General features: G+C 39.2%; 1 protein-coding gene across 2 annotated transcripts; it reads right to left on the reverse strand.

Annotated features, from left to right (window-relative positions):
• Positions 1-4,375: 4,375 nt before the first annotated feature.
• On the reverse strand, positions 4,376-9,038 carry SMG8 (SMG8 nonsense mediated mRNA decay factor). 2 transcript variants are annotated; one of them, XM_061175099.1, is made up of 4 exons: positions 7,276-9,038; positions 6,565-6,710; positions 5,417-6,289; positions 4,376-4,663 (listed from the first exon to the last, which is right to left on the reverse strand). In XM_061175099.1, exons 1-4 carry the CDS (start codon positions 9,032-9,034, stop codon positions 4,466-4,468), a joined length of 2,976 nt encoding a protein of 991 aa, XP_061031082.1. In that variant the 5' UTR covers positions 9,035-9,038; the 3' UTR covers positions 4,376-4,465. The 2 variants fall into 2 exon arrangements, with proteins under 2 accessions (XP_061031082.1, XP_061031083.1); XM_061175100.1 differs by lacking the exon at positions 4,376-4,663 and having other exon boundaries at positions 5,702-5,836; positions 5,923-6,289.
• Between the last annotated feature and the right edge of the window lie 5,149 nt (positions 9,039-14,187).

Consider the following 14,187-nt stretch of genomic DNA (forward strand, 5'->3'; position numbering starts at 1 on the left):
CATGCGCCTCAACTAGAGCCCACGTGCCGCAAACTACGGAGCCCACGGGCTCTGGAACGCACGCACCACAACTACAGAGAGAGAAAAAACCCGCATGCCGCAACAAAAGATCCCACACGCCTCAACAAAGATCCTGCACGCCACAACTAAGATCCAACACAGCCAAAAAACACTCACCCATTCACAAGTCTTAAGACCAGAATCAAAATATTCAGTTGGAGAAACTGACACGCAGTTTTTATTTTTATATTTTCTAAGAAGGCAGAACATAGGAAGAGTACAGCTTTGAAATCAGAGTCCTCAATTTAAATTCTGACTTTGCTACTTCCTAGCTATGTGACCTGGGACAAATTATTTGATCACTTCAAGCTTTAATTTCCTGATAACATGGATGATATCTACCTTGCAGTGCTTTAAGGATTAGTGGCAATGTATGCAAAATGCTTACTAAATTACCTAACAAGAGGATATTCAAGAAATAGCTATTATTATTGTGTGCCATTCAGTACACAGTAGCTATTGTTATTTTTATGAATCAGGCTTCTCTAGTTCCATTTTTCTAATTTTTTTCCTGTTCCTTTAAAGTCTTTTTTAATTTTTAATTTAATTTTTTAAACTAAGAAACTCACTGTTTAAGTAGTGCAGGGGAGCCTTAATTTTAAGTAAACCAACATATGAAACCATTTAAAAAATTAGATTAATGTAATTTACTTTATAAGGTTTATCATAGTAGTCCTTTAAATAGTAAGCACTCTTTTATAAATTTATTTTTATTTACTTATTTTTGGCTGCGTTGGGTCTTTGTTGCTGCACGCGGGCTTTCTCTAGTTGCGGCGAGCAGGGGCTACTCTTCGTTGCGGTGCGTGGGCTTCTCACTGCAGTGGCTTCTCTTGTTGCAGAGCATGGGGTCTAGGCGCGCGGGCTTCAGTAGTTGTGGCACGTGAGCTCTAGAGCGCAGGCCCAGTAGCTGTGGCCCACGGGCTTAGCTGCTCCGCGGCATGTGGGATCTTCCCGGATCAGGGCTCGAACCCGTGTTCCCTGCATTGGCAGGCGGATTCTTAGCCACTGCGCCACCCGGGAAGCCCTAGTAAGCACTCTTGAATAAAATATGATTTACTTCCTAAAAATTTTAATTCTATACAACTCTTCAAGGACACATCAAAAGACTTACCAATAGGCCAAAGGATGCCCTTCTGTCCTAGTGATTCTTAAAAAAGAATCAATTTGAAACATCTGCTTATATCTCAAAAAAAAAAAAATCTACTAAGCAAAGGACAATGCAAATGCTGCTACAGAAGAAATATAATTTCTTTAAAAAAAACCATCACTTTTGAAGTTTGCTGAAATAAGGTTTGTAGGACTAAAGAGAAAGGTAGTAAGCAATACAGACTGCATAGTCCACATTTCTCTAATGTGACACCCTGTAAACCTATTTATGGATAAAAACAAGCATGAAGTAGTGCTGCAATTGTGTCTTAAGCAAGTTATAAGTACAAATAGCATACAAATTTTGTATTTACTAAGTGAAGTAAGTCAGAAAGAGAAAGACAAATACCATATATCTTACATGTAAAATCCAACATATGACACAAATGAACTTATTTACAAAACAGAAACAGACTCACAGACATAGAAAACAAACTTATGTCTAACAAAGGGGAAAGGGGGTGGGGGAGGAATAAATTAGGAATTTGGTATTAGCAGATACAAACTATTATATATAAAATGATAGGGACTTCCCTGGCAGTCCAGTGGTTAGGACTCTGCGCTTTCACTGCTGAGGGCCCGGGTTCCACCCCTAGTTGGGGAACTAAGTAAGATCCCACAAGCCACACGGCGCGGCCAACAAAAAAAAAGATAAACAAGGTCCTACTGTATAGCACCGGGAACTATATTCAATATCCTGTAATAAACCATAATGGAAAAGAATGTGAAAAAGAATATGTATATATAGGGACTTTCCTGGTGGTCCAGTGGTTAAGAATCCGCCTTCCAACGCAGGGGATGCGGATTTGACCTCGGTCCGGGAACTAAGATCCCACATGTCGCTGGGCAACTAAGCCTGTGCACCGCAACTACTGAGCCCGTGCACTCTGGAGCCCGCACAACGCAACAGAGCCCAGCGCAGCCAAATAATAAATAAACAAACAAACAAATAAATGGAACAAACTATTATGCACAAAATGAATAAGCTACAAGGGTATATTAAAATAAAAAGAATATGTATATATATACATATAACTGAATCACTTTGCTGTATGCCAGGAACTAACACAACACTGTAAATACTTAAAAAAAAAAAAGTTTTGTATTTAAAAATGCTATAGAAATTCAAATTAAGGTGGCTTCTGTAACCAAATATAATCAAGGAAAATTACTTACTAATTTAAGCAGTGATGTAAAGTTGTTCCATGTACAATGATATCAAAAAGGAAATAAAGAAAAAAAGACACAGGTTTGCTCTTCTGAAATCTATTTGTTCTCATAAACTACTTTCTTACAGTTCCTTTGACCTACAAGTTTACACAACTTGTTAGTCAAGTCTTAGAGGCTATTAAAAAACAATACAACTATTAGTTTATGTCCTACAGAACAATCTAGCTATATTTCCCAAATGCAACTACCAAAGACTATGCTTAATACAAAAGTAATTGTGATTTTTAAAACTGATATAAAAGGAATAAAAGATATAAAGGAAAAGGATGAAAAACAAGGCTGAGATGAAAGAAGAATATAGACTAATTTTCATATTGGCTCAGATTCTCTTCCTAATTAAACTACAGTAAAATAGGCATAAAAATACACCTAATTAAATTACAGTTTTAAATTGGCTGCCAGTTATGTGATTCTCTATATAGATTTAAAAATCAAAACCTAAGTAACTTTTAAGCTGGTAGCAAGATGTGTTAAACAAATACTATGTTTCATGGGACTTCCCTGGTGGCACAGTGGTTAAGAATCTGCCTGCCAATGCAGGGGACAAAGGTTTGAGCCCTGGTCCAGGAAGATCCCACATGCCGTGGAGCAACTAAGCCCGTGTGCCACAACTACTGAGCCCACGTGCCTGGAGCTCGTGCTCCGCAACAAGAGAAGCCATCGCAATGAGAAGCCCGCGCACCGCAATGAAGAGCAGCCCCCGCTTGCCGCAACTAGAGAAAGCCTGCAGGCAGCAACAAAGACCCAACGCAGCCATAAATAAATAAATAAATAAAACAAATACTACATTTCATATATATTGCAACTAAAATCTCCAATTCTATTTGCTCAGCATTTCAAAATCAGTGTGTCCAGGAAAATATAATCAATTACACTAGAATTCTAGCATATTAACTTATTTTGCACACTTAGCTAATTAGTGATATATCAGTGTCACCATGTTGATGTTGGTGAAAGTTAATATCGATATGAATTGATAAAATTTGTATCACTTAGCAAATTGTTTCATAGTATAGCAATTTTCAAAGAATAAAGTGTGTACTAATATCCTGGATAAATAAGTTTTAGTTCAGAGAGCATTCATTTAAAATATGGTATCTCATCAGTCCAAGAATAAAATGGTGAGAACAAAACAATGTAACTCAGGTACCAGAACTGTGAGCCAAACAGTAGGACATTTTTTTTGCAATTAAGTCCTCATACAATTACCAGATAACCTACTGGATCATCTTGTTTTTTTTTTCTAAAGATACTGTGGTTTCTGCCTCTCTCTCTCTCCCTTTTCTTTTTTTTAAATTTATTTATTTTTTGGCTGCATTGGGTCTTCGTTGCTGTGCGCGGGCTTTCTCTAGTTGCGGTGAGTGGGGGCTACTCTTCGTTGCGGTGCATGGGCTTCTCATTGCGGTGGCTTCTCTTGTTGCAGAGCACGGGCTCTAGGCGTGCGGGTTTCAGTAGTTGTGGCTTGCGAGCTCTAAAGCTCAGGCTCAGTAGTTGTGGTGCACGAGCTTAGTTGCTCTGTGGCATGTGGGATCTTCCCGGACCAGGGCTCAAACCCGTGTCCCCTGCATTGGCAGGTGGATTCTTAACCCCTGTGCCACCAGGGAAGCCCTGGATCATCTTGTTTTGAAGATAATTTCAGGAGCAGCATTTCAAGGAAAATCCCAGCTAAAACATCATTTTAGCAATAACAAAGCTTTGGCTCAACATGATAATGCAACATTCAGTTATAATAGAAATATGTTTTATTATGGACAGTGAAACAGAAACAAAGAGAAAATAGAGGTATCAACCATGTATTTCATGTCCTTTTCTAGAATAAACAATGTTTATTAGGAAGTTGTACCCCCATTTACAATAAGTATCAACAATATCATGAAATAGTGGAACAATTACTGTCCAAATACTGAACTCCTGTAACCAAAACATATTTTGGGTTCAAGAAAACATAGTATCACATACCAAAAAACACCCCATACACAACAAAACCAAAAATCAGCTCCAGTTTAGGACTGTACTGACTGGAAAACACTTATTGTGTTACTGCTTTAAGAACCCCACGGAGCACCTTGTAACTCATCAACTGCACATTTTCCTTCGTAGGGAAACAAGGTCCTCTCTCAGTCACGTAGGCATACGGAAATCTCAAAACCCAGAGGCCATCAGGTGGGAGAGTGATTTCTTGTTTTTCTGGGTAGAATACTGGACATGGTGGTGGGCCTGGTTGAACCTGAAAAACACAGGTTATATGATTATTTTAACATATTTCAGTAAGAAACACCTGAATGATAAGTGCCTAAACAAAGGATAAGTTCACAGAGCACATAAGATTAAGCAGGTAATGTGTACATTCTTAACTCCAATCATATCTGATATTACATTAAATAATCTCAAATATTATCCTGCTTTTCTACAGATTTTTAACTTCTAGTTCTGCCTCTAACCAGATGACGTGAATTGATGGTGTGAACTGATTAACACACCTAAAATCTATTTTTCAAGAAACAGAATATTAGCTATAAGAGGTATTTAAAATTAAGACCTGTTTAGTTTGATACCCTGTACTTTTTTCACACAATCAAAACAAGCATCGGGGGCTTCCCTGGTGGCACAGTGGTTGAGAATCTGCCTGCTAATGCAGGGGACACGGGTTCGAGCCCTGGTCTGGGAAGATCCCACATGCCGCGGAGCAGCTGGGCCCGTGAGCCACAACTACTGAGCCTGCGCGTCTGGAGCCTGTGCTCCCCAACAAGAGAGGCCACGATAGTGAGAGGCCCACGCACCACGATGAAGAGTGGCCCCCGCTTGCCGCAACTAGAGAAAGCCCTCGCGCAGAAACAAAGACCCAACACAGCCAAAAATAAATAAATAAATAAACAAATAAATAACCTACGCAGATTTATAAAAAAACAAAAAAAAAACAAAAAAAACAAGCATCGGCATTTTTTGTTTGTCTGAGGACAAAAAGGGTTATGTTTCTTACCTGAGGCATTAGTATTATCTGCAAAGGAGCATCAGGAACCACAACAAAAAGCCTCATAAGTTGAGCATAATGCGGTTTTAGCCCTCTACCCTGAGATGATGACAGAATATATAAGGGCATATCACTATTCAGGGCTTTTAAAGCTGATTCCTTGGGCCCACTTCCCATTACTTTCATTACTTTGTCAGGTCCTGAGCACATAAATCTTCGTCCTCGAGAGTCTTCATATTCAAAGCCCACAAATGCTCGCGCTATGTCATCTCGCCGTCTTCCTCTTCCCATTACAACTGCACTTCTCTTTCCAGGAACAGCTTTATTTGGAGCAGGCCAAGAATTTGTGTCTAAGTCTCCTTCATCTTCAGCTCTAGTCCTGATGACAATGTCCCAAGGCATAAGATAGTTTGTTCCTGGAATGAAGCCCTGTTGGTCCAAACCAGTATGAAAGTTATAAGACTTAGCAGGGCCTAGTTTAACCAAAGACCAGCTGGAGAATTTGGGTAGGAGACCTTTGGGGCAATTTGAATGTAGCATGCCTGGGAGATATTCAACTGTGGATGCCTGCCGATCAACCAAGTTTGGTCTCTTCTCAGTTTTTACTTCTCCTTGACCATGAACTTCTGGATTATCTCCTCCTGCTTGTGGATCAGCTGGATAGGTACCTAAACTATCTGTGGATTGGCCTAAACTCAAAGCTAAACTCAGGCTTGTGCTCTCTCCTTGGGTTTGAGGTTCTTTTTCTTTAAGTTTATCAGCATCTGCATCTGGAGGGGCAGGAGATGATTCGTTTTTGGCAGGAGCAGGATCTGGAGTACTTGGTTCAAATACTGGGAAATTGATGTGATCCAATTTTCCACAACATTTTTCTTCCAGAAGCTATGGAAGAAGGAAAAAAACAAACAAACTAATCCTGTGAACCTTTCACTGAAAACAACACATGCTTCACATTAAAAAGCAAGATCAACAGTTAATGGGTAAGCAAATAAGTATATATAAAGAAATTTCCCTTGTTACATATCACACTGCAAGTCACATTTACTTATCTAGATATTTTGCTTCTGAAAAAATATATTTTTACTCAGATGGTCGTTAGCAAAAAAAAAAAAAAAAAAAAAAAGAGAGAGAAGAGGAAGAAAAAATGTAGAGTCTACCTGATAAAAGTCATAGTTAGCTGCCTTGATATCAAAGGGATCATCTCGAGGTGCCTGCTTCCTTCCACAGTTACAGGCACCAGTGGATCGAGCTCGGCTATTGTGATACAGCACAGGAGGATTTCTATCGGGCTCTGGTTTTTCTCCTGGAAAATATAAGTCACTATTAATTTTACACACAATGCAGACCCAAATTTATTTTGCATTCAATTGCACCTTAACCCCCAAATTTCTCCAAACAGTTCTTTGGAAATGAGAAGGAAAAAAACACCCAAAAGACAAAAACTTGACTAAACACACCTAACAGAAGAAGCAAGTGAAAACACATGACATAATACATATTTTTAATCTAAACTTTTAGGGTCTCTAAGTAAATTTTATCATCATCATAGTGCCCATACATTTCACTATATTCATTTCAGTTAAACAAAAGATAAAAATGTTAATATGAAATTCCTGAAACTTTGTATTATTTAATAGTTCTCATTTACTAATCCCCTAGGGTTCATTCGTTAAATACAAGAACATAATTAGTAGCCATAGCTGATTTTTCTTTTCACAGCAGGAGAAAAAACTTAAATCTGATGTACCTAAATTTCTGCAGGGCCCTCTTTTTAAAATGTCAATACATAATGAACAAACTCTCTTAAAACAAGAATAAAAACACAGCTCAAAGTTTTGATTTCAAAATACTGAGAAAATTTTAGCCACCTGATTTAGGTAAGGAGTGAAATTTATGTACACAGTGTTGATCAGTTAAACTCCTCTCCTCACAGAGCTGATGGCCATTGCTCCAAAACTTGTAGCAGTCCTCATGTAACTGCATGGCATATTTGTGAAAGGCTGGACCCCTAGCATGTTGACTGTACACTCGAAGAGCCTGGGCAAGCTGATTCTTATGGACAGTCATTGTGTAATTATGAGGCAAATTTGACTGGTAGGCACTATGGGCCATGGGTAAAGCTTTTTGGCACCGGTTCTCTGAGAATTTTGTGTCAATATCCAAAAACCCTTCCAAGACTTTAATACTGCTTAAAATCTTAGACGTTAGCTCCCCAGAGGGAGAGCCCGGGTCCTCCTCTTTCCCATCGATAGCTACTTCATACAGTTTTGAAGCTGCTGAGATCCACTTCTGATAAGTAGGAAGTTCAAAATGGGAAGGCTGTGGGTTCCTGCCCACACTGTCATCAAAACCTTTCTTGCTTAGTACTAGCTCTACATGTTGCCATAGGAATTCCCGAAGAGTGAAATCCACTAGCTGCCCGGAAGAACTGGAACTGCTAGTGTCAGTGTGGAAAGAAAGCTGTTGTCGGCTGTGCTGCCTCATCACCTGGTATCGCCTGGACCCGGAAAGGGGTGCAGGGACCAGCAAAGATTCGGGGTCCTTCACAGTACAATGACTCCTAAGTTGGTCCAGCAACATGCCTACTGGGTCCTCCTCCTGGCTTCCAGGAACTATGTACACAAACGCCTGATTGGCAGGCACAGTAAAGAGGCAGTTGATACTCTGATTAGTCAAGACACGACTCTTCCGGAAGATTCTATAAATCTGGTCTTCCAGGGCATGCTGCAGTCTCCTTTTGGGAGAATGCTTCTTGGGCTTCTCTGGATGAGCTGGGTCTTGGTTCCTAGGGGGTTCCACCTTGAGTGCTCCATTGAGTTGAAAGAGGAAAAGGAGTCTAGGTGGGCAAGGTCTGCAGTTTAGCTTCCAGTCTTTGCCAACTGGACAATCCTTAATGGCTGTTTTGAGGAGGGGCAGTACTTTCTGTCTCAGTCCATCCAGGGCTCTGAATACTCGATCATAAGTGATGTCAAAGGAACAGGTGGGATGGACCAGAAGCAAGATGTGACAGACGGAGAAAAGGTAAAGGAGACTGAGGCACTGCAGTTTCTCTTGATGCTTCCAGAACTCGTGCGCTTCTGCATGAGGTAAAGGGAGGCCACCTCCTGCTTCCCCGCTCTGAAGGGCCCGACAAGCCCGGAGAAGTTGGGAATTGTCACAGATGGAAGTGAGAAGAAGATACAGAACTTTGTTTTCCTGGTTGTAATAGGCTTGCAGAAGGCTGTAGTCCTGGGAACCTGGCTCAGTTCGGTTCCCTTCCGCGACAGCTACACCTCCCCGAACTGGATCCCCGGACCCGGCGCCAGGGTCCCCGGCTCCACCAGCCTCCCCGACGACCGCAGCCTCGGTCCTGATTCCAGGCCCCGAGTCTCCAGGATCTTGGTGGCGAAAGAGGGGAAAAACCTGTCGGTCGCACACCGTGTTTACAAGTGAAAACTTCTCGGAATTCAGGCGCAGAGCCGTCTTGCCGAAGATTCCCACCACGCAGATCTCATCCTCCCGCCAAGAAGGCTCCGGTCCGCCAGCCGCGCTCCCACCACCCTCTGTAGGGGACCCCTCGGGACTTTCAGAGCCTGTCCAGGCTGAAGCGCCCATTAGAAGCTCTCGCAAGCTGACAGGACCCGCCATGCTGCGGAGACTACTCTAGCGTTCTTCCGGTCCCTCCGGTAAACAGAACCGGCTCTCGTCCAAGTTTGAAATCCCTCCTCCGCTTCTTCAGTTCCTGCTTTCCTCTCACTTTAGGTTCCGCCTCTCGCTTCTCCCGTCCTAGTTTTTCACCAAGGTTTTACCTAGTCCTACAGCACAGCTGATTTAAGATTTTCCTTAACCGGAGACTGTAGGAATTGAAATATCAGAAAGACATTTAGAAGCAGTTAGGGTTTTTTGTTTGTTTGTTCTTCTTGATAGACAAAACGTTTAATGAATGTTGAAAGTTACAAAATCATTTTAGTGAAAAGGAGAGCTGTGTTTGTGACAATTCTAAAATTACATGCAAGATAAAGGCAGAAGTGGTTTTGAAAAGGAATTATATTCACACTATGCTAGATTTAATTCTTGTCAAATATTTATAGAGCATCTACGACAGGTTTATTGTCCTCACCACATTTAACCTCTTAATCCTTTCTACATCGTATTTTCTTTGACATACAACTACTCACCCACCCACTCATCTCACCTCCAACTTTTTTTCCACTACCAGTAGTGATTTTATTTTATTTTTATTTAAGTATAGTTGATTTACAATGTTGCGTTAGTTTCAGGTGTACATCAAAGTGATTCAGTTATACATATTTTTTTCTGATGCTTTTCCATAATAGGTTATTACAAGATATTGAGTATAGTTCTCTGTGCTATACAGTAAATCCTTGTTATTTATCTATCTTATATATAGTGGTGTGTATCTGTTAATCCCATACTCCTAATTTATCCCCCCCCCCCTTTTTCCCCTTTGGTAACCATAAGTTTGTTTTCTATGTCTGTGAGTCTATTTGTTTTGTAAATAAGTTCATTTGTATTTTTTTTTAGATTCCACATATAAGTGATATAATATTTTTCTTTCTCTATCTGGCTTACTTCACTCAGTATGATAATCTCTAGGTCCATCCATGTTGCTGCAAATGACAATATTTTACTTTTTTATAGCCAAGTAATATTCCATTATATGTGTGTGTGTGTGTGTGTATGTCATATATATGTCACATATATATGATATATATATAGCTCATCTTCTTTATTCATTCATCTGTTGATGGACACTTAGGTTGCTTTCATGTCCTGGCTATTGTAAACAGTGCAATTGAGGTGCATGTATCTTTTCGAATTAGAGTTTTCATCTTTTCCGGGTATGTGTCCAGTGGGATTGCTGGATCATATGGTAACTCTATTTTTAGTTTTTTTTAAGGAACCTCCATACTGTTTTCCATAATGGCTGCACCAATTTACATTTCCACCAACAGTGTAGGAGTGTTTCCTTTTCCCCACATCCTCTCTAGCATTTATTATTTGTAGACTTTTTGATGATGGCCATTCTGACCGGTGAGAGGTGATAACCTCATTGTAGTTTTGGTTTGCATTTCTCTAATAATTAGCAATGTCGAGCATCTTGGAAGCAGTTAGTTTGCAGTTCAAGGAATAAAAAAATTCCACAAAAAAGAGTGTCAAATGACTCTTCTAAAAGTAGGAAACTGTTTCACTTTAAGCTCCAGAACCTTGTTGTACAAGGTGTAGTCTGCAGCCCAAAGGAGCTTGTTAGAAATGCAGAATCTTAGTCCCCACCCCAGACCTACTAATCAGAACATGAATTTCAATAAATCCTAATGATTTGTACACACTTTATAGTTTGAGAAGCACCACTTTAAAAACATCTTTCAAAGCAAGGTGAACAGATTTCTTTCTTGACTCGTATCAATGGAAAAAAAGGCAGGGATTTTGAAAGGTTTATGGAATACAACAATAAAAAATTATCAAACTCAGAAGACTATATACCAAAATGTTTAAAACGTGTTAGGATTTGTTTAATTTTTTTTCTTTACTCCTTTTTTCCCTGCTTTTTTAAAAAATGGATTTTTTTTTAGAGCAGTTTTAGGGTCATAGCACGATTGAGCACAAAGTACAGAGTTCCCATATACCCTTTGCCCCTACACAGTCATAGCTCCCTTTACTATCAACACTAGGCTCCAGAGTGGTACATTTGTTACAATCTCTGAACCTACTTTGACAAATCATTATCACTCCCAAATTCATAGTTTACATTAGGGTTTATTCTTGGTGTTGTGCATTCTGGGTTTGGATATGTATCCACCATTAATGTGTCATATAGAATAGTTTCACTGCGCTAAAAATCCTATGCGTTCTACCTATTCATTTCTCCCTTCCCCCAAACCCCTGGCTACCACTGATCTTTTTACTGTCTCCACAGTTTTGTCTTTACCAGAATGTCATATAGTTGGAATCATACATACAGTGCATAGCCTTTTCAGATTGGCTCCCTTCACTTAGTAATATGCATTTAAGTTTCTTCCATGTATTTTATGATTTGCTAGCTCATTTCTTTTTTGTGCTGAATAATATTCCATTATCTGGATGTACCACAGTTTATTTACCCATTCACCTACTGAAAGACATCTTAATTGCTTCCAAGTTTTGGAAATTATGAATAAAGCTCCTATAAACGTCTGTAGGCAGGTTTTTGGATGGACATACTCTTATTTTTATATCTCTATTTTCTAATTTTTCTACAATGAACACTTTCTTCAATTTGTAATATTAAAAAACTTCTTCCTTGAAGAAATGTGGAAAGCCGTAATTCAATGTTTGATTTAGCTGTCTGGAAGTTCAAATAGTTAGATTTATTACTTTTAAAAAAATACTCTGGCTTTAAAGTAGAGATGAGATTAATTTGTGTTTAATGAGCTCTTACTTGGATGTCAAAAAATGATCATAATAAAAATCAAACAGATTAGTTACTCTGTGTATGGCTCTGTGCTAAGTCCTTACCAAGAATTATCTCATTTATGCATGATCTCACTTATCTGTGGAATCTAAAAAAAAAACCAAAAAAAACCTAACATAGAAACAGAGAACAAATTGGTGGTTGTCAGACGAGGAGGTGGGTGGGGTAGTGGGGTGGATGATGGGTAGGAGGGGAATGGATGAAGGTGGTCAAAAATTACATACTTCCAGTTATAAGGTAAGTAAGTTCTGGGGATGTAATGTACTTCGTGGTGACTCTACACAGTTAACAATATTGTATATTTGAAAGTTGCTAAGAGATACATCTTAAAAGTTCTCACCACAGGAAAAAAAATTATAACTATATAAGGTGACTGATGTTAACTAAATTTATTGTGGAAATCAGTTTGCAATAGATACATATATCAAACCATTATGTTGTATACCTTAAACAAATACAACGTTATATGTCCATTATATCGCAAGAAAAGTGGTTAGGGGGAAGAATTATCATTTAATTCTCAAAGGAAGGGAGGGGCCCTAAGTCCTGGTGATGGTGTTTTTAATATATTAAGCTGTGTTGGGCTTCCATAAATTCTTCTCAATCAACACTTATTTACTAACAAGAATTTAGAAAGGAGCAGAGGTGGGCTTTCAAGTGTATTTTTAAAAATTTTGTTTGTCTATTTGGTTTTTACTTGTTCGCTTCTCTACTTCTATATGTCCAGATTCTATCTCTCTTCTAAAAGCCAACTAAGATAAGAAACTGTACATGTTTATCCGCATAAATTATATTGTGATCCTCATCATGTAGATTATTTGTTATGTTTAGTATGTGACTTTGCTGCTATAATTTTAACAATTCTTTGACTTACAAATCCAGGAAAAATAGTGTATATTAACCACATACATTTGTATAGATTTCCCAAGTAAACAAAATGTTGAAAAACCAAATTGAAAAGACTCTCTATGCAGCTGCTTCCCACTAGCTATCTATTTTACATTTGGTAGTGTATATATGTCAATGCTACTCTCTCACTTCGTCCCAGCTTACCCCTTCCCCCTCCCCGTATCCTCCAGTCCATTCTCTAGTAGGTCTGTGTCTCCAATAGATGTAAAAAAAAAAAAGACTCTCTAGAAGAAAACAAGAGTAACAACTCTCATACTTTGCTGAAGAGACCATAGATTGATTGGTACAACCACTTGGAAAACCAGTTTGACAGTATCTAGAAAATAGGCACGCTTTATAACCTAGCAGTTCCACTCCTAGATATACACACTAAAGTAACTCTTGCATAAATGTACATGTTCAAGAATGTTCAAAATGGCATGCATAGTTCATGATAGCCAAAAACTAGAAACAACCTTAATGTCCATTGACAACAGAATCAATTAATAACTATATTCATACATCAAAAATAAATTATCTATAGCATTGCACAATAATATGGTTGAATCTTAAATGTAGATTGAAAGAAGCCAAAAACAAAAGAATATATAATGTATGATTCTATTTATACAGAGTTCAAAAGCGAGCAAAATAAACCATAGCATTTAGGGGTGCATATTTAGAGGGCAAAGCAAAAAAAAGCAAGCAGATCAGTGGTTACTGTTTTTTTTTTTTTTTTAATTAATTAATTAATTAATTTTTGGCTGCGTTGGGTCTTCATTGCTGCTTATGGGCTTTCTCTAGTTGCGGCGAGCGGGGGCTACTCTTCATTGCGCTGCGTCGCTTCTCGCTGCGGAGCACGGGCTCTAGGCACGCGGGCTTCAGTAGTTGTGGCTTGCGGGCTCTAGAGCGCAGGCTCAGTAGTTGTGGCACATGGGCTTAGTTGCTCCGTGGCATGTGGGATCTTCCTGGACCAGGGCTCGAACCCGTGACCCCTGCATTGGCAGGCGGATTCTTAACCACTGCGCCACCAGAGAATCCCAGAAACAGACATATTTCTTAACTTCCATTATCTGTTTAATTTGCATCCATAAATGTAAATATAAATGTGGGTCTCATGAAAAAAAGAACACTGTCCCCACGTCTGCTTTCCAGTTTGGTGACTTTCCACAACACTGTGTTTGGCATCTCAAAGCTATATTTATCTAAGGAAATATAGGCATTTTGGGGAAATTGCTAAAATATCTTTCTAGCCTGAGATAACCAGGGGGTATTTCAGGGATATCATCTTATGTAGCTGTTTCCTGTCGGGCTAGAAAGTTCAGTGAAAAACTGCCACTCCTTGTTTCCCCTCCATGAGGAGCTGCAATCCTTATTCTTGGAACTGCAGCGTAAGTTATCAGCATCAAAGCTAACCCTGTGCCTTCAGAGTCACACTTAC

This window comes from Eubalaena glacialis, chromosome 19 (genome assembly GCF_028564815.1).
Source record: "Eubalaena glacialis isolate mEubGla1 chromosome 19, mEubGla1.1.hap2.+ XY, whole genome shotgun sequence".
Classification (NCBI taxonomy): Eukaryota; Metazoa; Chordata; class Mammalia; order Artiodactyla; family Balaenidae; genus Eubalaena; species Eubalaena glacialis.